This window comes from Oncorhynchus keta, chromosome 37 (assembly GCF_023373465.1).
Source record: "Oncorhynchus keta strain PuntledgeMale-10-30-2019 chromosome 37, Oket_V2, whole genome shotgun sequence".
Classification (NCBI taxonomy): domain Eukaryota; kingdom Metazoa; phylum Chordata; class Actinopteri; order Salmoniformes; family Salmonidae; genus Oncorhynchus; species Oncorhynchus keta.
In genome coordinates this window covers 11117002-11143698 of record NC_068457.1, presented here as the reverse complement: position 1 = coordinate 11143698, position 26697 = coordinate 11117002, and the positions used below count along the sequence as shown (strand labels likewise).

At 43.9% G+C, this 26697-nt stretch overlaps 1 protein-coding gene and 1 pseudogene across 2 annotated transcripts in view; both read left to right on the top strand.

Annotated features, from left to right (window-relative positions):
• LOC118370191 (dehydrogenase/reductase SDR family member on chromosome X-like) overlaps positions 1-26697 on the top strand; it is a 34251-nt gene that overhangs the window by 3660 nt on the left and 3894 nt on the right. Inside the window, exons 1-6 of one of the 2 annotated variants that reach the window (XM_035755059.2) lie at positions 3032-3204; positions 7774-7881; positions 8341-8409; positions 22356-22457; positions 23873-24080; positions 25125-25332. In XM_035755059.2, coding sequence (XP_035610952.1) covers positions 3105-3204; positions 7774-7881; positions 8341-8409; positions 22356-22457; positions 23873-24080; positions 25125-25332 — 795 coding nt within the window. In that variant the 5' untranslated portion in view covers positions 3032-3104. Of the gene's footprint in view, positions 1-3031; positions 3205-7773; positions 7882-8340; positions 8410-22355; positions 22458-23872; positions 24081-25124; positions 25333-26697 lie in introns of those variants that run through there. The other variant, XM_035755060.2, reaches the window with a different exon arrangement.
• Positions 4055-6951, top strand: LOC118370189 (E3 SUMO-protein ligase ZBED1-like; annotated as a pseudogene).

Genomic DNA, 26697 nt, shown 5'->3' with positions numbered 1-26697 from the left:
TGTTGGTGATGTGGACGCCAAGGAACTTGAAGCTGCTCCACTACAGCCCCGTCGATGAGAATGGGGGCGTGCTCGGTCCTCCTTTTCCTGTTGTCCACAATCATCTCCATAGTCTTGATCAGGTTGAGGGAGAGGTTGTTGTCCTTGCACCACATGGTCAGGTTTCTGACCTCCTCCCTATAGGCTGTCTCATCGTTGTCGGTGATCAGGCCTAACACTGTTGTGTCATCAGCAAGCTTAAGGATGGTGTTGGAGTCATGCCTGGCCGTGTAGTCATGAGTGAACAGGGAATACAGGAGGGGACTGAGCACACCCTTAGGGTGTTTAGTCCCAGGGTCCTTAGCTTAGTGATGAACTTTGAGGGCACTTTGGTGTTGAACGCTGAGCTGTAGTCAATGAATTGCATTCTCACATAGGTGTTCCTTTTGTCCAGGTGGGAAAGGGCAGTGTGGAGTGCAATAGAGATAGCATCATCTGTGGATCTGTTGGTACAGTATGCAAATTGGTGTGGGTCTAGGGTTTCTGGGATAATGGTGTTGATGTGAGCCATGACCAGCCTTTCAAAGCATTTCCTGGCTACAGACGTGAGTGCTACGGGTCGGTAGTCATTTAGGCAGGTTACCTTAGTGTTCTTGGGCACAGGGACTATGGTGGTCTGCTTGAAACATGTTGGTATTACAGACTCAGACAGGGAGAGGTTGAAAATGTCAATGAAGACCTTTGCCAGTTGGTCAGCGCTTCCTCGGAGTACACGTCCTGGTAATCCATCTGGCCCAAGCGGCCTTGTGAACTTTAACCTGTTAAAAGTTCTTACTCACATTGGCTGCGGAGAGCGTGATCACACAGTCGTCCGGAACAGCTGATGCTCTCATGCATGTTTCAGTGTTAGTTGCCTCAAAGCAAGCATAGAAGTTATTTAGCTCGTCTGGTATGCTTGTGTCACTGGACAGCTCTCAGCTGTGCTTCCCTTTGTAGTCTGTAATAGTTTTCAAGCCCTGCCACATCCAACGAGCATCGGAGCCGGTGTAGTACGATTCGATCTTCGTCCTGTATTGACGCTTTGCCTGTTTGATGGTTCGTCAGAGGGCATAGTGGGATTTCTTATACGTTTCCGGGTTAGAGTCCCGCTCCTTGAAAGCGGCAGCTCTACCCTTTAGCTCAGTTGTTGCCTGTAATCCATGGCTTCTGGTTGGGGTATGTACGTACAGTCACTGTGGGGATGACGTCCTCAGTGCCATCGGAATAATCCCGGATCATGTTCCAGTCTGTGCAAGCAAAACAGTCCTGTAGTTTAGCATCTGCTTCATCTGACCACTTATTTTGTAGACCGAGTCACAGGTGCTTCCTGCTTTAATTGATCATGTATTTTCCCCCCAGTCTGATTTAGTGCCTGGTCTTGTCCACTCTGTTCTAATGAGTCCTGCTCGGCTTGTGGGCATTGTAGAGGGAAACATAAGATAGAGACACATTTGTATCAAGAAAACAGAAACCGCTCTGTTTATTACAACTGCATCTAGCGGCTACCAGAGGTTACTGACGTAACCCCGGTTCTATGAACCATGCACAATGTTTAAAACATTTAGTTCAGAGTTTCTCTCGCGACCCCATTTTCAAATAAGGCAACCCCACATGAGGTCGCGACCCTTAGTTTGGGAAAGCTGGGATAAACTGATAGACTCCTGTATGATCTCGGCACCAATGCAAGCACCGACAGGGTCTATCAGTCCGGGTAATTTGCTTCACTCAAGACTTTGTTGCACTGAGCAAAAGACTAAATCTTGGAGTTGCCACAACCCCTTGGGCCTTAGGCAATATTATGTACATTCATCCTTCCTTAGATGATAGTAAGTTGAGCACTTTTTTTCTCAGCATCACACCGCCAAGGGAAACATAGTATTCTTTCTAACAAAGATATCTACATATATTTCAGAATGTTTGTATCACTGGAAATAATCAGAATTCATGTAAACACAACAATTTTGAAAACATAGCTTGTACAAAGAAAGTGGTCTCTTGGCACAACTTACCCCGGGGGTAAATTGAAGGGACAGGATAAATTAATCAGCCTACAAATTTCTTTACTGAATTAAATATTACCACTACATTTTTAAAACCATGTCTATCTTTATTTCCCCAAAACAATTCAACACAATCACTTTTTAAACTTTTAAGCATTTAAATCATTTTTTAACACAGGTTTAATACCTAACAAACACTTTGTACTTTTAAAAACACTTTTAACCAATGCTAGGCCCTGTTATTACCTTACATCCCAGCGATAATGCCTTGCATTACGCTTGGGAAGAAAACACTTCAATTTGCACAGCTTGCAATTGGCTCAACCATTGGCTCAATTTGAACATATTAGCCCACACAGCTTAAAGGATGCACTTTCATGCTAGGTTTAGGACCTCATATTGAAGCTTATAGAGAACTCAACTGATGTATAGAACAATCTTTTAAAATGATCTAATTGGGTTTAGATACAGTACAAGCATCATGAAACCTCTAACACAATACATTCATTTGACTTGGAGAAAATATTTAGAGGTTTCTTGAGGTTTCTTCCTTCGCAAACTCTATGAAATGATGACCTCTTCCTTAATATTTGGTCAAATTATAAACGTTGCGTATGGTTTTCTAGAAACAAGTGGCTCAATTTACCCCTTTTGGCTCAATTTACCCCACTCTCCCCTATAACGAAACTATTTTCGACTAGTCAAAGCCTTACAATCAAAGCCAATGCTTAATTTGAAATTATATATAAAAATGTATCTGGCTAAAATGTTATAACTGGATTTGTGAAGTAAGAAGTCTAAAAAAAACTACGGATAATATTATATTTGACGCACTGTACACGGTGAGGTGAGATGAGATTCATGAGGATAAGATTAGGCCTTTTTTTCTTCTCTCTCCTCACATCTCTACGCCTCCTGCCAGTTGCGTGCCCTACTCGTGATGCAGATTTGAGGCGCCAAAACTAATGTCAAGGGGCGGAGCGCGCTTCAGCGCACTCACAGGGCAGGAGGAATTTTGCGAGGCACAAGTGTGCAGAGTAGCACGGAATCCAAGGACTGACACACACGGAGAGACCTGCCACAGAGATGTGGCTACTGTCTTTCATTTTACCAATTTTGAGGTTGTATTTAGTGGGAGTTAAAGTTCTTCTGTATCAACTGTTCAACAAGCCTTTTACGTTACCAGGTTAGACTTCTGTTCATCCCCATATTCATTACAGATATTGAATGCAGCAGGAGTGGTGATCACTTCTCCTAGCCTTTAACGTTAGCTGCTGGCTAGAGCTGCCTGTTAACGGTAACTACATAGCTAGCTAATGAAGGCTTTCAACAACAATGGCCAAATTGACTGAGAAATTGACTAGCTAACGAATTAATGTCAAATGCAACCATTGTTAAACAAATTGTCGAGGAATTAATATAACGATCTGTCTGGTGGTAGTCCACCACTACTGTACCTATAGCCTTTGTTGTTAGGACATATGATCTGCTTTCCATAACCAGTATTTTCAAGCACAAAATATGAATTAATATCAACATTCTATTTTCAAAAATGCACACAACCCCATACCCAGACCTAGGGTACTTTAACCCTCAATTTAAGTATAGTGTTTGTATGCTCACTGATTCTACAAAAAGAGCAGCCTAGGTCTGTAATGGGAATGTTTAAAAAATATATATACCTATGCACATTTTCAGAATTCATAGTATGCCATAATACCATTCTTTGTAAGGTGAATCACATGTCATGATAATCTCACTACATATCTTCATTGCCTTGTGTGAACTATAGTGCATTTGGGTGGATAGGGGTAATCAATGACCTTTATCCCATTTTCCTTATTCACCTCATGTCTGAATGTTGAACTCCTCATGTGAACTTGTAGTCTAGCCTATGCACTGACACAATAGCAATGTTGTATTGTCTCGTTATAGAAAATACCAATTAGCCTTGACCCCCATCATACCAAAGCATGCTAAGAATTCAGTGATGTCATTTAGAGCCTAAGCTGAACTGAAGTTAGTTTTAGCCTTGCTTGTGTAATTGGGCCCTATGCTTTATGGTGAGAGACAGAGTCGGGGAATTTTTTGTATCCCAATCAAGATACGACCGGCTAGTAATTAGAGAGATGATTGGATAAACACAATTGTCAATACTCAAAGCAGATTGCATTGTGTCCCCTAGATTTATACACAATGTCCTCCACAGCATGGGAGAGGCAAGCTCAATTCTGTACTGGCTCTTAGAATAATTTATTCAGAGAATAGGTTGAATTACAAATAAGAAAATATGTAGTTATAGCCTATTAATTAATGTGTTAAAAGCCCCTGTCTGACGTTTTCTTTTGTAATCTCACGCTACCTTTATCTCACTGCCTTTGTTAGGTACCCAGTAATTAGTGAAGGCACCTAAAAGGATATTTGTCAAAGGAACAAAATGGAGGCCAAAGGTGTTTCCTCACTTTGTTTCCTCACTGGGTCGCACATCCAAAGGCAAAAAGTAAAGTATGGAGTTATTTTGGCTTTTACACCGATGCAGACGGGTGTATACTACACTGGAAGAGGATCTTCTGTCGCATATGTATGGCTCAAAAGAGCATATTCCGGGCCTCCCGGGTAGCGCAGTGGTTAAGGGCGCTGTACTGCAGCGCCAGCTGTGCCACCAGAGACTCTGGGTTCGCGCCCAGGCTCTATTTCCTTGAAATATAAAATGTAAAAAAAGAGCATATTCCAGCAACACCTCCAATCTCTCATACCACCTGGAGAAGAACCACCCATTTGAGTTCTGTGAATTTGTGAGGAGCAACACAGAGCAGATGCGTGAGGCAGTCGCAACGGCCTACTCCAAGATAAAGACTGAACCTATGCAGTAGGGAGCCATCCTGAAGCAGAGCCCAGCATTTGAAAATATCAACCGATGGCATAATGATCTGACATCTGCGATCTTCAGCTTTTTCTGTGAAGGGATGTACCCTTCATAGGATGGCTCCCTGCTGCATAGGTTCAGTCTTTATCTGTGGTGGAAGAATCCAGTTTCAGGCCCTTTTAAGGACTGCAGATCCAAGGTACTTGCCCCCTAGCAGAATCGACGTGGCAATGAAGGCCCTACCACAGAGGTACAATCAGATCCGAGGTGCAGTGCTGGGTGAGGTGGCAGGGGTGGTGAACTGCGGTGTCTCAACTGACCTTTGGCAAAGCCAAACTCAGAACAGGACCTACTATCTCCCTGTCCATGCACTCTGAACCAAAACGGACTAGGTTCCGGTTTCTCCATGAGTTCCAGGTGCCTGAAAACTTTTGAAGTTCCAGAGCTGAGAATATTACCGGACCATTGTACGAAGCCTTTGTTGAATGGGGGATAACTTACAAAGTCAACGGTGCCACCATTAACGGTTCATTGGACATTGTGAAAGCTTGCTCTCTTCTGGATCTATCCGTGCAGATGCCTTGCCTTTGCCACACCATAAATTGAGGGATGGACAAGGCCTTTCAGCTGTTAACAGATTTCTGGGACGTTGCCGTTTTGATTATTTCCAGCAGTCCATGATGGCTATGTATCTGCTGTGTGAGAAGCAGAGGCAGCAAGGCCTAGCCCAGTGTGTCCTCATCAGAGACAGGGTCCGATCCTGGGTGACCACACTGACTATGCTCCAGCGCCTGAAAGAGCAGCAGGCCATTATCAGTGTGGTACTCATGGAGGACAGTGACAACCATCAGCTGAGTTTCAAGGACAGTGAATGGAACATGGTTGAGGGATTGATTGGAGTTCTGCAACCTTTCAAACTGGTAGCTGACATGATAACAGACTGTAGATATCCTACCATTTAGTATGGTGAGGACAGTTCTTCGCATGCTGCTGAACACAACCCTCAAGGCCAAAGAAGGGGACACAAAAGAGGTTGGCATGGCCAAAGAGGTCATCTCCAAGGTGTTGTCCAGCACCTACCCGCAGACGTCTGAGATTGCAACATTTCTCAACGTCGGCACTTTCCTGGATCCCCGTTACAAGAGTCTTCCTTTCCTGTCGCCCCATGACCGCTCCCAAGTGGAGAGTAAAAGTCATTGAGGAGGCCAAAGCCATTCTTGAGAAACAGAGGAATGAGAATGTGGTCACAGATAAATTGGCTCTTCTTTCTGATGAGCCACCCAACAAAAAACAGACTCTTGACAAACCGTTTCCTTCATGTAGCAATGCAGGCAACCCTTTGGCTGTGATATTTTGCCAGTCAGGCAATGACGAGAACCAAGAGGAGCTACACGCTCAGGTCGTGGAAGAGCTGAGCAACATAAAATCCCAGAAGCTCCTGGGTCTCAACGAAGACCCTCTCCATTGGTGGTCGGACCGTATGGGCTTATTCCCTACTCTCCCTAAGGTGCTCCAGAAGTACTGGTGTGTCCCCGCCACTAGTGTCCCCTCACACAGACTATTCAGCTCCTCAGGGACTTTCTTCTGTGGTAAGAGGAACTACCTCACCCTGGCACATGTAGACCAACAGGTGTTTCTCTATGAAAACTCACGGCGCTGCCATGAGTCTGAACCTATTGAGGATGACTCTGGGGAATGGGGTTTGGGACTGGAGCAGGACTCTGGGTCAGACCATGGAATAACTGGGCAGGCCGCTGCCCACTACCAAACAGTTACAATACCCTAATCCTAAAGGAAATACTTAACTAAATGTCCTCAGCATATATTCTTATGTTGTCTACTAGTAAAAAGGATTTATGTGAGTGTAACATCTGGTGAATTTTCTATTTCTGATCATGCTGCAATTTTATTTGATTAACTATTTGATGTAGGGCTAAATGTCTTTTAATGTCCCAAATGTTCAAGTAATTTCTGAGTCCTTGTTTGCTTTGCTCTTTGAAGTCCTTAGACTGTTTAAGATGTCTTTACAGTACGTTTGAGATAAGCTTTTGACGTGCCAAGCTTTGTTATCTGTACTGAACTCTCAGAAGAACATAAAGTATAACCCATGTCATTTGAATCTCTGCTTGCTCGTGTTCATTTTGTGTTCAATGTGTCCAATACAATTTCCTCAGATGAGTCTCGATGGGACTACTAAGGTATCAAATTGCATTTATAGGCTTCTCCTCGGTGTAACAGTTGTTTCGGGAAAGGAAATCAGCAACGAACTGCCCATTTAACCACCCACCAGCCGCCACTCGAAAATGTGATGCAAATCTGATGGGGAGAAATGTAATAGAGTTGAAATCTCAACCATCCTGATTACCCTCAGTGCATAGATACGCACTGCCGCTCTAATTTTAGTCATGCTAAACTGTCTGGCCACTGCAGACTGTGCTTTGTGTGCTTGTTGCGCAAGGTCGTTTTATCTTCAGGGGCAGGAACTGTTGTCAAGCAAAATGGATCTATTTGGCATCGATATTGAAGGGTTCTACCTCCCTGCGTGTTTCAGGACTAGAGGTCGTTACGGACATATTTACCTGTGACTCACTCAACTTCAGTCCGACCCCACACTGTACACTTCAATAACTGCAGATTATAACCCAATGTATTCTCTGTTCCAACACAAATTGCCCCAAAATGGAAGTACTGTGTGTTTTAGAATGGGCAAAACAAAATGAAGTCACTTAGCGGAATTATGCTTTGATTGCTCGTAATTGAGTTGTTCTCAGTAATATTTTGGACTGGATGGAATAAATACGCCTGTTTGTATCAACCCATAGATGTTCCATTGTATTGCAAGGCGATGGCAACGTATGGACCTTAGTTTGCTTTCTCTTCCTCACACAGTTTTGCCCACACAAAATGGAAGGGTTGCCATAGTGACGGGGGGTGCCCGAGGAATGGGTTATGAGACTGCAAGACACCTGGCCAGGCTTGGCATGCATGTGGTTATAGGTATTGTACACACACCCTTTGGTCATGACTCAGTAATCTCCCAAATCATTCTAAAATGCTCAATTCAACATAGTTTAATATAGCCTGTGTGCTTAACATCCGTAGGTTCATGTTTTGTTCAATTGTAGCTTCTGTTGCACTGATTTTCACTACAGTCCATAAGGGAATCTTCGAAACATTGCTAACACATCCCTGCCTAAGGCAGTTATTTCCTAACCTAATCAAATCTGACTCTTCAATCAAATGTAATAGGGTATTGCAAGGAAATCATTATTAATGTAAGTGTCACTGCTTCAATTAATCAATGAAACCCAAATCAGGAGTGTAGGTTTAGTCTTTCACTTGGCTCTCCCTGGTCTCTATGATGAGGGGAGGATACCTGCTGCTCCAGAGTACCCCAATTCATTCATCCCTCCCTCCATCCTCTTTTTCCCCCCTCATCATTCCTCTCTCCTCCAGCTGGGAACTCTGAAGAGGAAGGCCTGCAAGCTGTGAAGAAGATCCACGAAGAGGGCAGCGAGGGGAAAGGTAATTTCCTCATAACAATTTCCCTTACAGCCTCTCTCTCCCGCTCTGTCTCTATCGTTTCCACACAGCCATTACAGAATAAATAGGCTACCTCTCAAATAGGTCCGCTCCTATACACAGGCAGTAAAGCTATTCAGACATAGGCCTATGTACATGAGTGCCCTGGCTTTTAGCTGTGTTTCCCTGGGTAAAAATGTGGGTGCACGTTGGCAAGAGTAAACTACTCCACCTTCACCTTGTCAGAGAAGGTTTGGACGCCAAAGTCCATTCCAAAGGCAATTATCTAAAGGCTGCAGGTTTTCTCTAAATATTCCCTTAAATTTACCTTTTCCATTTATTTTGATAAAAGCAAAGCCGTGTCACACGAATGGGAGCAGGGGAAAGGCGAGGGAGATGTTTGAGTACGAGGAGGAAAGCGAACTGCTGCCAACCAGTCTCAGTTTCATTGTCATGCAGATGTGATTTAAAAAGAGGCTGTTTGGAAAGGAGCAGGGTAGACAGCATCTTTTGATCCCAAGCAGGCAGCTTCTCTCTTCCCTCCCTCGCTGGTGCTAAGATGACAATGATCGTAGGACAGCTCCAGTCAGCCAGGGTAACACAGAATAATGATGACAGACGTGGAAATGAGAAATGGGCTTGTTTGTATTAAAAACAAGAAATGTCCCCCTGGTGCCTGGAATCCCCCTCTTCTCCCCCTCTCCGCCCAGCCCTGGCATGTACTGTCAGGCAAGCAGTGTTTAGCAAACCTCTTAACAAGTTATGTGGGAGGCAAAACGGTAAGAGTTCCTACATGAACAGGGATATCTGGTTGTCTTATATAGTGTGTTCTAGTCGGCCTGAGAGCCAATTACAATGTCTACCATATAGATGCATTTCTGAGCTCATTTTTGTATGTGTATTTCATGCCCTCTCCTATATCTGAGCACGTTTGTTATTAGCTCTATATGTCGGAGTTTGTCCTCATTTCCCCAACACATAATACTCCATATCACTGTGTTTGTTTGCTGTCTAAGATTGGATGGTTGAGGAAATGTTGGTGTGGCATGTCACCAGGAATTCTCCTCTGACCTTTGTAGGGCCAGAATGTCTAACCTTGCTTCATCAGCAGCATACGGAGACAATAGAACAGATTTGTGTGTTGTCAGAATGTGTTTGCTAAATCACCAGCCAGGCAAGACAATGTTTAGAGACAGTAGCTTCAGGTCCTATTAAGCCTAATTTATTCAGCCCCCTCCACAGTTTAACCTTGTTCCCTATTCAAGACTGACCGCTTCAGAGACGTCTACATAAGAGGGGAAACCAACCAGGGCCCGGTTTCCCATAGAAATGGAATGTATCGGCTCCAGGGGATTTTAATTAAGAAAATCTGTTCCCAAGTATTCCCACTCATAATAGAGAGACACATGATGGTATACAAATGTAAGCAAGGTTTGAAATTATTATGTTTAGTCAAATATATATGTTTGGGCTTCTTGCCGTCAATTTGTAGCCTTCAAATGATTTGTAATTATGTTCTGGCCTACGGCCATCCACTCAAGAAAAAATCTAGTTGAACCCTGACCTATAGCAACAAATATTTAGCCGGCTTATTCTAATGCTTACCCTATGTAATCTATGCAGAGTTACTCCACCTCAAGAATTGCATTTGGCGAAAGGCTCGGCACACGCATACTCAGGCTGACTGACTCTCGTTCAGGCAAATGAGAAATAAGTGCAATCAGGCTATCCGGAAGGCCAAAGTTAGTTACTTTAAAAAGCAGTTCTCTCTCTGTGGGTCTAACCCCAAGAAGTTCTGGAAAACGGTTCTGGAAAAGACCTGGAGAATAAACACTCCTCACAGCTGCCCGTGTCCCTTAAAGTTGATGATGTGGTTACTGACAAGAAGCACATAGCCGAGCTCTTTAAATCACCACTTCATTAAGTCAGGATTTCTTTTTGACTCAACCATGCATCCTTGACCGTCCAACATTTCCTCAACTTCCACCCCTTCTAATGCGACTAGCCCCAATGCTCCTCCCTCTTTTCCCCCTGCCCCGCTACAAAGTTTCCCCCTGCAGACGGTCACTGAGTCTGAGGTGCTAAAAGAGCTCCTTAAACTTTAACCAAAAAAAACATCTGGGTCAGATGGTTTAGTCCCTTTCTTCTTTAACTTCTTGCGGCGAGCCATCCCGGATCCGGGATTGTGAATACAGCCTCACGCTCATTACCATAATGCAACGTTAACTATTCATGAAAATCGCAAATTAAATTAAATCAATATGCTAGCTCTCAAGCTTAGCCTTTTGTTAACAACACTGTCATCTCAGGTTTTCAAAAATATGCTTCTCAACCATAGCAAAACAAGCATTTGTGTAACAGTATTGATAGCTAGCGTAGCATTTAGCGTAGCATTTAGCGTTAGCATTCAGCAGGCAACATTTTCACAAAAACCAGAAAACCATTCAAATAAAATCATTTACCTTTGAAGAACTTCGGATGTTTTCAATGAGGAGACTCTCAGTTAGATAGCAAATGTTCAGGTTTTCCTGAAAGATTATTTGTGCAGGAGAAATCGGTCCGTTTTCTGCGTCATGTTTGGCTACCAAAAAAAACAAAAATTTAGTTATAAAAACTGTGTTTTTCACATATCTCTTCGATGATATATTGTTTGTGGAAGTGTGCTTTCCCCTCTGAATCCCATGGCAAAATGCATGCAGCTGAAGATTACACACCAATTTTGACAAAGGACACCGGGCGGACCCCTGGCAAATGTAGTCTCTTATGGCCAATCTTCCAATGATATGCCTACAAATACGTCACAATGCTGAAAACATCTTGGACGAACGGCAGAGAGCTTAGGCTCATTCATGGCACATTCACAGCCATATAAGGAGACAATGGGAAACAGAGCCTCAAAAATTCAGCTCATTTCCTGTTTGAGGTTTCATCTTGGTTTCGCCTGTAGCATGAGTTCTGTGGCACTCACAGATCATATCTTTGCAGTTTTGAAAACGTCAGAGTGTTTTCTTTCCAAAGCTGCCAATTATATGCATAGTCGAGCATCTTTTCGTGACAAAATATTGCGCTTAAAACGGGCACGTTTTTTAATCCAATAATGACATAGCGCCCCTATAGGTTCAAGAGGTTAAGGTTGCTGACCCTATCATCACCAAGCAATTTAAAGGGGGAGATAAAGTTGATCCTAACTGTTATAGGGCTATTTCTATGTTGCCCTGTTTATCAAAAGTGCTGGAAAAACTTGTCAATAATCATCTCACTGGCTTTCTTGATGTCTTCGTAATCTGCTTTCACTGCAGCCTTAAGGGTCCTCAATGATGTCACCATTGCCCTTGATTCTAAGCAATGTTGTGCTGCTATTTTCATTGACTTGGCCAATGCTTTTGATATGGTTGACTATTCCATTATTGTATGCTAAGGAGTATTTATGTCTCTAAGGGGTCTTTGGCATGGTTTGCTAACTACCTCTCTCAAAGAGTGCAGTGTATAAAGTCAGAACATCTGCTGTCTCAGCCACTGCCTGTCACCAAGGGTGTACCCCAAGGCACGATCCTAGGCCCCATGCTCTTCTCAATTTACATCAACAACATAGCTCAGGCAGTAGGAAGCTCTCTCAGCCATTTATATGCAGATGATAGTCTTATACTCAGCTGGCCCCTCCCTGGATTTTGTGTTAAATGTTCAACAAAGCTTTCTCAGTGTTCAACAAGCTTTCTCTGCCCTTAACCTTGTTCTGAACACCTCCAAAACAAAGGTCATGTGGTTTGGTAAGAAGAATGCCGCTCTCCCCACAGGTGTGATTACTACCTCTGAGGGTTTAGAGCTTGAGGTAGTCACCTCATACAAGTACTTGGGAGTATGGCTAGACGGTACACAGTCCTTTTCTCAGCTGCAGGCTAAGGTTAAATCTAGACTTGGTTTCCCCTATCGTAATTGCTCCTGTTTCACCCCAGCTGCCAAACCCTGATTCAGATGACCTACCTACCCATACTAGATTACGGAGACGTAATTTATAGATCGGCAGGTAAGGGTGCTCTTGAGCGATAAGATGTTCATTACCATTCGGCCATCCGATTTACCACCAATGCTCCTTATAGGACACATCACTGCATTCTATACTCCTCTGTAAACTGGTAATCTCTGTACCCGTCGCAAGACCCCCTGGTTGATTCTTATTTATAAAACACTCTTAGGACCCACTCCCCCCTATCTGAGTTATCTACTGCAGCCTTAATCCTCCACATACAGCACCCGTCATGCCCGTCACATTCTGTTAAAGGTCCCCAAAGCACACACATCCCTGGGTCGCTCGTATTTTCAGTTCGCTGCAGCTAGCGACTGGAACGAGTTGCAACAAACACTTCAACTGGACAGTTTTATCTCAATCTTTTCATTCAAAGACTCAATCACGGACACTCTTACTGACAGTTGTGACTGCTTTGCGTGATGTATGGTTGTCTCTACCTTCTTGCCCCCTGCGCTGTTGTCTGTGCCCAATAATGTTTGTGCCCTGTTTTGTGTTGCTACCATGTTGTGCTGCTGCTAAGCTGTGTTGCTACCATGTTGTTGTCTTGCTACCATGCTGTGTTGTCATGTGTTGCTGCCATGCTATGTTGTTGTGTTAGGTCTCTCTTTATGTAGTGTTGTGTTGTCTCTCTTGTCGTGATGTGTGTTTTGTTTTTATCTAATTTATTTGTACTTTTAAACCCAGGGCCCCGTCCCCGCAGGAGGCCTTTTGCCTTTTGGTAGGCCGTCATTGTAAATAAGAATTTGTTCTTAACTGACTTGCCTAGTTAAACAAAACACTAAATCAAGATTTGGCACATCATTGCGCACATGTTAGGCTACACATTGGTAAATATATTGAGGCAAACATTACAGACAGTAGCGTAGCTAAATAAAACTAAATTGAATGAACATTACATTTAGTTCAATATCATTTAAATACATGCCTATATATAGCCTACTGTATGGATATTGTAATACAGTTATCTCGGTTTTCATTTGAAGCATCATAATATCCTTTGCTTGTTTGTAACAATTGCAAAGACATTGGCGACTTTGTATTTGTATTCTTCCTGAAGTTATCTGCGGTCACAGAAAGACAGATAAACAAGTAGATTTTGTGTTCACTGAGATCTTCTGTGTCTGAAGTGATGCGGACAGGCAAAAAAAACAATGCACTCGTCTGTTCTACGAATGGTCTGAGGCAGCCATTACAGAACACGCGTTTCTCAAGGGCAACTGTAGTGCCCACGGTTTTGTAAAACAGTGCCGAGATTTAAAGGTGATCCGACAAAGTTCTAACGATGAATTTAACCTCAAAATGTTTTTTGGGAAGCCGGGCCCAGAACTATGGACGTCCGCGTGCCATTGACCAGAATATCAACAGTCAATTCCCCTGATGATTCTACAAACCAGCAAAAACAGCCAGATCTAGTTGAAAATCCAGCAGGTGAATGCTATAACACACCGCGACGTGGCCAAACGATTGGACAGACACCGCGGCTTTTAGCTGTTTGCCGTCGCCGTGTCTGAGCCTTTGTCCATTCAACACGTTTTGCTGTAACACTGTGGGACCGCAACCGCTGTACTACTGTACAGTCAACCTGTTATTTACGGTCATTTGGAAACGTACAGCATCTGCAGGGTCTCGGCAATGAAAGTTGGTGACATTATTTTTTTAAAGTATCATAGACAGCCCAGCGTTTTAGTTTGCGACACCAGTGGCTGCATCCATCTCCTTTAACGACTTCCTGACTTCCATACCTCCTTTCTGCAACGGAGAGTGAGAGATGAATCTCATGCCAATGGGACATCCTGCTGATTTGCCATCCAATCCGCCTTCTCCTTTTTCTGAGCAGCGTCAATCTATCCTATAAGCTCCTAGAAATTGTGGATGATCAATCTCTTATCCGAGTTGCCGCTGGATGGTCAAACTAGCAGCCAGCCTGTTGCCTTTCCTCTGTCCTGTTATTGGACAGCAGCTGGTCAGTTTGTCTATGTACAGCAGCGGTCAGAACTGGTCAGAGAGAGAATGTAATTCAGTATTTCAACACGTCTTTGGATGAGACATCTTTGTTGATTTTTCAGATGGCACGACGCCTTCTAGTCTGTGCCCTCCAGCTGGCTATTTGGCACTGTGACTAGTCTGGAGGATACCCTTCATTCCTTCATGACAGATCTGGCACCATGACAAAGCTCTGGCACTAGAGATGAACTGGAACAATATTTACTACAGCATGGGTATTTTTTCCAATTAATTATTGTAATCTATGCAAATATTGGTCAATATTGGACTGTGATTTAGAATAGAGATAGCTTATTGGGGATCACACATTCTCAGTTGGGTTATTACATTTTTTATGGCTATGTTCATTTTTTGGAGGATAAATGCACAGTAAAATCCTAAGAGCTTGATATTTACAAGAGTTTAAGTGTTGGAGAAGAAGAAAGAAAGGGGGAGAAAGGGAATAATTATGCGTTCGTTTTGGATATCTGTACGGTGTTAGATGAGTTCCACTGCAATCATTTCTAAAGCATATAACCACCATATAGTTAGTCATACAAGGGACAATTTCTACTCTTTGTAAATCACAGTCTCTTGGGATGCCCTTATACAAGCCATTAGCCGGGCGAATGCTTTGTTATCTCCCACTTAAGATACGACATCGTTAGCTAGCAAGGCCTTTGTTGACTCACTGTGACACACTGATTATTACAGAGAGATGTCCTCTGTCCTTTCCTCAATTGACCTCTCTGACCCCTCGCTTTGCACAAATTTGTTCAGTACAGTTATGGGTTGTTAGTATATACACACACACACACATCTCCTATGGGTCTTTCCTAGTACCCTTATGAAGCCATTTACAGAAAGACTTTAACAATAAAAGGTAGGAAAACTTCCATTTTCCTACCAAGAGTTGCTGAATATCTTTTAATCTGTAGTACTCATTCCCAACAGAACATGTACTTTTATCGTGGATTTCTCTAGCTTTCTCAACTCTTATTTTATGGAGCCATTTATACGTCAGCTCAACAATGCTTGAAACACTGTTCACTCTTTACACTCAGTGGGGAAGAGTCCCGTGATTAGTGTAATGCAGAGTAATTATTGGACAGTAATTTGTTTAATTATGTGCTTGAGCACTTGGTTCGGGGACGCCACAAGCTGTACCAAGTGGTTCAGAGATATGACATTCTGATTCGTGTACGTGTGTGTGTGGGGGGGGCTAATGTTATTACTCAATACTATTGTGTTAAACCCTGAATTCCTAGCCATGGAGCGAGCTTCAGTCATGACATTCTTGTTCCTGTCTCATTATAGCGTTGACTTTTAAAATGCTTTGACTTCATTTAATTAGGATTTAATGTGGCCCTTTTTTTCTCTTTTTTTTAAACGTTGGAGCAGTTATCAAGATACAAACGGTATCTATTTGCCTTGCACTGTTATGCAGATGAGTAAAGTTCAGTGAAGCACTCTGTCCACTCTGTCTCTTCCTGTGGGTGATGGAAATAAACGCGCTGTCATTTGGCCCATCAGAATGATTCCTGCGTACACAATTAACTCTCCACCTTTTCTTGTAACGTTTCGTCGGTTATAGTTTCCATACCAGGGCATATTGGATATACATCTACATGTGCTTTGTGCTCTTTTATTACACTGCAGATGAGATCATGTTTAATTCATGCCAGGTCACTGAGTGTATTGCCATAATGTAATCTACCTCGTTGTTCAGTTTTAGTCTCACGGTTTATTGTGTACTACTGAATGAGACCATGGCTTATCATACAGCTGTTTATCCTTCAGGGGGAAAGGAAGTATAAGATTAGGATTTGCATAATTAGGATTCCTGAGATGTTACATGCAAGGAGGGTGGGTGCTTTATGTGTATGAGGAGAGAGGACTTTATGCATATAATATTTACTTAGAAGTTTCTACTCATTGAAAGCCTTTGCAATAATCTGTCTTGCCATTTATGGACTGGTGTGTCAATGGTTGATGTAAAGCTAAATTAAAGGAGGACGTCTTGTCCTGACCAGTGTTAGTACTACTGTAGCTAAGCAGACGTCTATGTTAGGGTTAGGGTTGGGGCGGAAGGTAGCCTATAGTGGTTAGAGCGTTGGACTAGTAACCGAAAGGTTCCAAGATCGAATCCCCGAGCTGACAAGGTAAAAATCTGTCATTCTGTCCCTGAACAATGCAGTTAAGCCACTGTTCCTCGGCCGTCATTGGAAAACTTAACCTAGTTAAATAAAAAAATGTTTTTAAAGGGTTAGGGTTGTATCTCCCTCACTAACTTTAAGCATCAGCTATCTGAGCAGCTCACCGATCGCTGCAGCTGTACACAGCCCATTGGTAAATAGCCCAACCAATCTACCTACCTCATCCCCATATTGTTTTTATTTACTTGTTTTGCTCTTTTGCAGACCAGTATTTCTACTTGCACATCATCATCTGCACATCTATCACTCCAGTGTTAATTTGCTAAATTGTAATTACTTCACTACTATGGCCTATTTATCGCCTTACCTCCTTACTCCATTTGCACACACTGTATATAGCTTTTTCTTTTGTTATTGACTGTTCTCTTGTTTATTCCATGTGTAACTCTGTGTTGTTGTTTTTTGTCCCACTGCTTTGCTTTATCTTGGCCAGGTCGCAGTTGTAAATGAAAACTTGTTCTCAACTGGCCTACCTGGTTAAATAAAGGTGAAATCAAAAATTAAATAAAATGTTTTATTATAGCATAGGAAAATTGTAATGTTTGTAATTTGTTGATGCCTGTATACAGTTGAAGTCGGAAGTTTACATACACCTTAGCCAACTACATTTAAACACAGTTTTTCACAATTCCTGACATTTAATCCTTGTAAAAATTCCCTGTCTTAGGGCAGTTAGGATCACCACTTTATTTAAGAATGTGAAATGTCAGAATAATAGTAGAGAGAATGATTTATTTCAGATTTTATTTCTTTCATCACATTCCCAGTGGGTCAGAAGTGTACATACACTCAATTAGTATTTGGTAGCATTGTCTTTAAATTGTTTAACTTGGGTCAAAAGTTTTGGGTAGCTTTCCACAAGCTTCCCACAATAAATTGGGTGAATTTTGGCCAATTCCTGCTGACAGAGCTGGTGTAACTGAGTCAGGTTTGTAATCCTCCTTGCTCGCACATGCTTTTTCAGTTATGCCCACAAATTTTCTATGGGATTGAGGTCAGGGCTTTGTGATGGCCACTCCAATACCTTGACTTTGTTGTCCTTACGCCATTTTGCCACAACTTTCAAAGTATGCTTGATGTCTTCAGATGTTGCTTCAATTTATCCATATAATTGTCCTGCTTCATGATGCCATCTATTTTGTGAAGTGCACCAGTCCCTCCTGCAGCAAAGCACCCCCACAACATGATGCTGCCACCCCTGTGCTTCACGGTTGGGATGGTGTTCTTTTGCTTGCAAGATTCCCCCTTTTTCCTCCAAACATAACGATGGTCATTATGGCCAAACAGTTCTATTTTTGTTTCATCAGACCAGAGGACATTTATCCAAAAAGTACGATCTTTCTCCCCATGTGCAGTTGAAAACTGTAGTCTGGCTTTTTTATGGCGGTTTTGGAGCAGAGCGGCCTTTCAGGTTATATCGATATAGGACTCGTTTTACTGTGGATATAGATACTTTTGTACCTGTTTCCTCCAGCCTCTTCACAAGGTCCTTTGCTGTTGTTCTGGGATTGATTTGCACTTTTCACACCAAAGTACGTTCATCTCTAGGAGACAGAATGCATCTCCTTCTTGAGCGGTATGACGGCTGCGTGGTCCCATGGTGTTTATACTTGCATATTATTGTTTGTACCGATGAACGTGGTAACTTCAGGCATTTGGAAATTGCTCCCAAAGATGTACCAGACTTGTGGAGATTGGCTGATTTCTTTTGATTTTCCCATGATGTCAAGCAAAGAGGCACTGAGTTTGAAGGTAGGCCTTGAAATACATCCATTTACATTTACATTTAAGTCATTTAGCAGACGCTCTTATCCAGAGCGACTTACAAATTGGTGCATACACCTTATGACAACCAGTGGAACAGCCACTTGCATCTAAATCTTGTTGGGGGGGAAGGGGGGTGAGAAGGATTACTTACCCTTACTTACCCTATCCTAGGTATTCCTTGAAGAGGTGGGGTTTCAGGTGTCTCCGGAAGGTGCTGATTGACTCCGCTGTCCTGGCGTCGTGAGGGAGTTTGTTCCACCATTGGGGGCCAGAGCAGCGAACAGTTTTGACTGGGCTGAGCGGGAACTGTACTTCCTCAGTGGTAGGGAGGCGAGCAGGCCAGAGGTGGATGAACGCAGTGCCCTTGTTTGGGTGTAGGGCCTGATCAGAGCCTGGAGGTACTGAGGTGCCGTTCCCCTCACAGCTCCGTGGCGAGCACCATGGTCTTGTAGCGGATGCGAGCTTCAACTGGAAGCCAGTGGAGAGAGCGGAGGAGCGGGGTGACGTGAGAGAACTTGGGAAGGTTGAACACCAGACGGGCTGCGGCGTTCTGGATGAGTTGTAGGGGTTTAATGGCACAGGCAGGGAGCCCAGCCAACAGCGAGTTGCAGTAATCAAGACGGGAGATGACAAGTGCCTGGATTAGGACCTGCGCCGCTTCCTGTGTGAGGCAGGGTCGTACTCTGCGGATGTTGTAGAGCATGAACCTACAGGAACGGGACACCGCCTTGATGTTAGTTGAGAACGTCAGGGTGTTGTCCAGGATCACGCCAAGGTTCTTAGCGCTCTGGGAGGAGGACACAATGGAGTTGTCAACCGTGATGGCGAGATCATGGAACGGGCAGTCCTTCCCCGGGAGGAAGAGGAGCTCCGTCTTGCTGAGGTTCAGCTTGAGGTGGTGATCCGTCATCCACACTGATATGTCTGCCAGACATGCAGAGATGCGATTCGCCACCTGGTCATCAGAAGGGGAAAGGAGAAGATTAATTGTGTGTCGTCTGCATAGCAATGATAGGAGAGACCATGTGAGGTTATGACAGAGCCAAGTGACTTGGTGTATAGCGAGAATAAGAGAGGGCCTAGAACAGAGCCCTGGGGGACACCAGTGGTGAGAGCGCGTGGTGAGGAGACAGATTCTCGCCACGCCACCTGGTAGGAGCGACCTGTCAGGTAGGACGCAATCCAAGCGTGGGCCGCGCCGGAGATGCCCAACTCGGAGAGGGTGGAGAGGAGGATCTGATGGTTCACAGTATCGAAGGCAGCCGATAGGTCTAGAAGGATGAGAGCAGAGGAGAGAGAGTTAGCTTTAGCAGTGCGGAGCGCCTCCGTGATACAGAGAAGAGCAGTCTCAGTTGAATGACTAGTCTTGAAACCTGACTGATTTGGATCAAGAAGGTCATTCTGAGAGAGATAGCGGTAGAGCTGGCCAAGGACGGCACGCTCAAGAGTTTTGGAGAGAAAAGAGAGAAGGGATACTGGTCTGTAGTTGTTGACATCGGAGGGATCGAGTGTAGGTTTTTTCAGAAGGGGTGCAACTCTCGCTCTCTTGAAGACGGGAGGGACGTAGCCAGCGGTCAGGGATGAGTTGATGAGCGAGGTGAGGTAAGGGAGAAGGTCTCCGGAAATGGTCTGGAGAAGAGAGGAGGGGATAGGGTCAAGCGGGCAGGTTGTTGGGCGGCCGGCCGTCACAAGACGCAAGATTTCATCTGGAGAGAGAGGGAGAAAGAGGTCAGAGCATAGGGTAGGGCAGTGTGAGCAGAACCAGCGGTGTCGTTTGACTTAGCAAACGAGGATCGGATGTCATCGACCTTCTTTTCAAAATGGTTGACGAAGTCATCTGCAGAGAGGGAGGGGGGATTCAGGAGGGAGGAGAAGGTGGTTGGAATTTAGAATGGTAGAAAGTGGCTTTAGCAGCAGAGACAGAGGAGGAAAATGTAGAGAGGAGGGAGTGAAAGGATGCCAGGTCCGCAGGGAGGCGAGTTTTCCTCCATTTCCGCTCGGCTGCCCGGAGCCCTGTTCTGTGAGCTCGCAATGAGTCGTCGAGCCACGGAGCGGGAGGGGAGGACCGAGCCGGCCTGGAGGATAGGGGACATAGAGAGTCAAAGGATGCAGTAAGGGAGGAGAGGAGGGTTGAGGAGGCAGAATCAGGAGATAGGTTGGAGAAAGTTTGAGCAGAGGGAAGAGATGATAGGATGGAAGAGGAGAGAGTAGCGGGGAGAGAGAGCGAAGGTTGGGACGGCGCGATACCATCCGAGTAGGGGCAGTGTGGGAAGTGTTGGATGAGAGCGAGAGGGAAAAGGATACAAGGTAGTGGTCGGAGACTTGGAGGGGAGTTGCAATGAGGTTAGTGGAAGAACAGCATCTAGTAAAGATGAGGTCAAGCGTATTGCCTGCCTTGTGAGTAGGGGGAAGGTGAGAGGGTGAGGTCAAAAGAGGAGAGGAGTGGAAAGAAGGAGGCAGAGAGGAATGAGTCAAAGGTAGACGTGGGGAGGTTAAAGTCGCCCAGAACTGTGAGAGGTGAGCCGTCCTCAGGAAAGGAGCTTATCAAGGCATCAAGCTCATTGATGAACTCTCCGAGGGAACCTGGAGGGCGATAAATGATAAGGATGTTAAGCTTGAAAGGGCTGGTAACTGTGACAGCATGGAATTCAAAGGAGGCAATAGACAGATGGGTAAGGGGAGAAAGAGAGAAAGACCACTTGGGAGAGATGAGGATCCCGGTGCCACCACCCCGCTGACCAGAAGCTCTCGGGGTGTGCGAGAACACGTGGGCGGACGAGGAGAGAGCAGTAGGAGTAGCAGTGTTATCTGTGGTGATCCATGTTTCCGTCAGTGCCAAGAAGTCAAGGGACTGGAGGGAGGCATAGGCTGAGATGAACTCTGCCTTGTTGGCCGCAGATCGGCAGTTCCAGAGGCTACCGGAGACCTGGAACTCCACGTGGGTCGTACGCTGGGACCACCAGATTAGGTGGTCGCGGCCACGCGGTGTGGAGCGTTTGTATGGTCTGTGCAGAGAGGAGAGAACAGGGATAGACAGACACATAGTTGACAGGCTACAGAAAAGGCTACGCTAATGCAAGGAAATTGGAATGACAAGTGGACTACACGTCTCGAATGTTCAGAAAGTTAAGCTTACGTAGCAAGAATCTTATTGACTAAAATGATTAAAATGATACAGTACTGCTAAAGTAGGCTAGCTGGCAGTAGCTGCGTTGTTGGCACTACACTAATCAAGTCGTTCCGTTGAGTGTAATAATTTCTACAGTGCTGCTATTCGGGGCTAGCTGGCTAGCTAGCAGTGTTGTTTACGTTACGTTGAGTTAAAAGAATGACAATAGCTGGCTAGCTAACCTAGGAAATCGCTCTAGACTACACAATTATCTTTGAAACAAAGACGGCTATGTAGCTAGCTATGTAGCTAGCTACGATCAAACAAATCAAACCGTTGTACTGTAATGAAATGAAAATGTGATACTCCCTGACCGGTGATTGAATTCGAATCAGTAGACGTGTGGTGACGTTGGCTAGCTGTTAGCTGTTAGCTGTTGGCTAGCTAGCAGAGTCTCCTACGTTAAGGACATCCACAAGTATACCTTCAATTGACTCAAATGATGTCAATTAGCCTTCTAAAGCCATGACATCATTGTCTGGAATTTTCCAAGCTGTTTAAAGGCACAGTCAACTATTCAACTACTTAGTATGTAGACTTCTGACCCACTGGAATTGTGATACAATAAGTCAAATAATCTGTCTGTAAACAATTGTTGGAAAAATTACTTGCACAATGTAGATGTCCTAACCGACAAAACTATAGTTTGTTAACAAGAAATTTGTGGAGTGGTTGAAAAACAAGTTTTAATGACTCCAACCTAAGTGTATGTAAACTTCCGACTTCAACTGTAATTAGGCATAGAAGAGTGTTAATGTTGTTTGTATGTTTTGTGTTCTGTACACAGTGGAATTTCTGATCCTGGACCTGTGTTCCCTGAAGTCGGTACGGCAGTTTGTCCACAGGTTTAAAGCCAGGGCTCTACCACTTCACGTCCTTGTCAACAATGGTACGTATACACCAAGCAACCTCGTTATTCAATATACCACAACATTCACCTTTTAAAGGGAATCACAGCGTAGTTATTTCATCTGAAAAATCAAGCCTCCTGTCTCCGGGTCCTCGGAGGCCTCTGAAATGGCACCCTATTCCTTTTAGTGTACCACTTTTAACCAGAGCACTATGAGGTAGAGCTCTGCTATAGGAATATGGTGCCATTTCAGGCGAAGCCCTATTGTGTAGTCCTCCGTGGCAGTTTGTTTGAACAAAATAGCTTTTATTGAGAGAAGGTCTTTGGAGACTCCGGTACTGACTGGCTTGGGGGGCTCCATGCTGTGGTAGCAGTCAGCCACTCTCTGCTCACAAACGGGCTGAATTAATAATTCACCAGTCTGCAAGATTCTCTCAGCAGCTAACATCACTTATCACACCCGGCTGATGGATAACGGATGGTAGAGGCCGAAGGAAGGACGTAGTGCAGACGTTAGTGCCACCCCATTGAGAGAGTAATGATAGGGAAAGGTCATCGCTACACAGACCCCGGATGTGTCCCAAACAGCACCCTATTCTCTGTATAGTGTGCTACTTTCGACCAGGACCCATAGGGCTCTGGTCAAAAGTTCTGCACTAGATACGGAATAGGGTGCCGTTTGGCACGTAGGCTCCTATAGCATTCTGATTTCCCTGAATTCCCCCTGTCAGTAGAGTTGTCTTCACGCCGTGAGTTCTCTCTGTCTATGCCCTATGCTTTAGTAAGCAAAGCAAGGCCTAATGCCACCTTGTATCTCTTTCACTTTAGACATCTAATTGCGTGTCGAATAGTGTTATTGACAAACAAATTGTTATAATCTCCATTACCATGTAGTCAATGGTGTTTAAGTTCGAGTAATGAGCCGTTTCAGTCTGCATTAGGGGAAGGTGTCTGCTTGAGAGACCATAGACTGATAGACTGATCTGCAGACAGGTCTTGTTGACCATCGTCTGCAAGTGTTATAGCACACCTAGAGGTGTGGCGTCTATAGAGGGAGTGTTTTTAATAATAACTTATTAAGAATATATGCCACGTATCCAGAGGAATTTAGGCCTACACAAATAAAAAATGTATGCCCTCACTGTACTGTATGTCTTACAGTGAGTACATACTTTTTTTTAGCATGTGTACCATGTGTGATCTCTTCAAGAATCAAACCCACGACCTTAGCAGTACCATGTATTTCTCCTTTCACAATCACTCAACAGAAGTGTCAGTTACAGTATATCAGCATAGACGGCTGTTATATCTTGTCGACATATCGATTGAATATTTCTAGGGTGTTTTTTCTAGCCGCTATGCCTCTGCCTCTGCATTTCATTGCTCTTTGGGGTTTTAGCCTGGGTATCTGTAAAGCACTTTGATTGAAATGTCATATTGCTTGTCCTTCATAGCCGGTGTCATGCTGGTTCCCGAGGGAACGACGGAGGACGGTTTCGAGCTGCACTTTGGTCTGAACTATCTAGGACACTTCCTGTTGACAAACCTCCTCCTGGACAAACTGAAGAGGTCTGGGAGACACAACGCCTGCTCCCGTGTCGTCACCATGTCCTCCGCCACACACTACGTTGGAAGACTCAATATGGAAGACCTACAGGGCAGGTAGGGGACCAGGACCTGCGTCTGTATTCATGATCCCAGCACTCCTACCCTGAGACGCTTCATGAACACAGACCCAGATTATTTGGGATATGGCTTCCAACATTGTTCTCAGGTGTCAATTGATTGCTGAAATTGAATCAATCTCTCGAAATCAAAATCCCGACGTGGTATTGTCATCTCTTTGGTATTAGGCATGGTTGATGGACAATCAAGTAGCACATTTAAAACCATTACCACTGTGGTAGTAATTCAAGACACAAGCTATATCCAATGAATCTCATTGGCCGACAAAGCCTCTTGATTCCCATAACCTTTTCTTTCCCATAACCTTTTTTTGATACTCGTAAAATATTTTACCTCATTAAAAACGCTAACATTTTCTCAAATGTTCTTACCAGGACAACATTATTAGTTTTGATGACAGATAGTGTTGTGTGATAAACCATTATTATACAGTCTGTTTTGAGAGGCTCCTTGCCTCAAGGGCAGAACAGCGGTGTCTCTCTCTTTCTCGCCTGCGAATTTAGATGTGACAGATGGCTTCGTCACATCTGGGAGAAATGAGTGGATGATGCTGCTGGCTACAAGGGCTAGCTGCAACGGTGCCATCTAGAAACAATCTCACGCTGTAAGAAAAAGAAACGGGGGGGGGACACACACACACATTATAGATTGGGTATTTCACAGTCCGATGCTCTTATGACCTTCACAGTGCGTTTGTACAGAGAGGTTGCTTTGCTTTTGAACAGTGTTTATGGTGTTAACAATAAGTCCATCTATTCAGTACAGTACAGACACTGTATAATAGACATTGGGTTTAGTCATGCAGATAGCTTAGTAGGGGGCATTGGATTGAGAACAACAAGGTTGTAGACAACATGCTGAATAAGTACGTTATGTATGTTAATTCGCTTAGGTTTTTTGGACAAACTAAACTGCCAAATTATCGTATTATAAAGCATGGCTTAACCCGAGATAAACGGTCTCTCGTCCTCTCCCTCTTTCTCCATTTCTCTCCCCATCCCTCTCTCTCCCTCCCTCCAGGTCCTGCTACAGTGCGCATGGTGCCTATTCTCAGAGTAAACTGGCTCTGGTTCTCTTCACGTACCATCTGCAGGAGAAGATAACAGCAGGAGGGTTCCCAGTAACATCCAACACAGTAGACCCAGGCATGGTGGACACTGACCTGTACAACAACCTCTGTATTCCAGCCCAGGCAGCCAAGAAACCTGTTGCCAAAATGCTGTTTAGGGTAAAGTAGAGTCTTAATCTAGATGACCATTCAAATATTTAAAGGCCACCCAAGGGTTAGGAACCTGAGGGGGGAAAATGCATCAAATACACTGTAGATATGGGCCACATTCCATCTCAAAACTAACAACAGTGTCATAGTATTTCACCAAACTGTCTTGTACTTCCCTATAGGATAACATAAACGATGCTTGACAGTTCTGTAAGACTGTTAAGGGTACGGTAAACGACCTTTACAATTACTTTGGAATTTGGCATACTTGAGGGGAAAATGCACCGAAGATAGATATGGTAATAGGTGAAGCTTCTACGCTTGACCAAAGTTTAACAGTGGTGATTGATGTGAATACTAATAAGGTGCAACACATGTGGAATGGTCCAGGCTTTTACTGCTCGGGCTTCATAATGACTTTTTCTGTTGATCATATTGCCGTGGAATCCCGGTGTTTTAAAAAGGATTCTAATTGCATTCTTGGGGTTCTGAGATAGTAAAAGCATGTGAATTATAGTCGCATCAAATGGTGTGTTAAATGGGGTGGTCAATTTATTCCCGAACCACAGGTGAGTGAGAGGCACAGGAGGTTGGTGGCACCGTAATTGCGGAGGACGGGCTCGTGGTAATGACTGTAGCGTAATAGGTGGAATGGGATCAAATGCATCAAACATGGTTTACAGGTGCTTTTAATGCCATGTGTTTGATGCCATAATGCCATGTGTTTGATGCCATAAGCCTCATTATCATTAGCAGTTTAGCATTTTTCGTCATGAATCTTGTTCTGAAGGCAGCTCTACAGAGTGGTCACTAGCTGGCACAAAATCATCAAATCATTTAAAACCTAATGCCTAACCCTAACCTTAAATTAAGAAGAAAAATGTACTTTTTGGTTTCTTGAATTTTTACAATAAATCCAATTTTGGCTTTGCAACTTGCCCATATTACGGAAATCGCTCAGTTCTGCCTTTAAGACAAGACTCGTCCCAATAAACGTCAACCTGCTTATAAAATTTAGCGGCAAACAACAAATTAGCTGCAAGCAAAATGCATGTGGCAGTAATGGTAATTTTGTTGATTTCCTAGTTATTTAAATCACCCTTGAATCTGCTTCTAAAACGTCACATTGCATGTTCACAGATTCATTCTGTATTATGGCATTCTAGTAGGGATGTAGACAATTAGCTTTTTTGCTGAATAGATTTAGATGACTGTCCTTTTTAACACAGAGAAATGTGCTGGGAAATTAAGCTAGTTGGGCTTTAAGAGTTTTAAAAAAAATACAGTATTTCAAGGGTGACAATATAAAGATAGCGTGCAAAACATCTGTATTTCATTTCCTCAATACTCATATTCCAAAGATGGTGAGTTGAT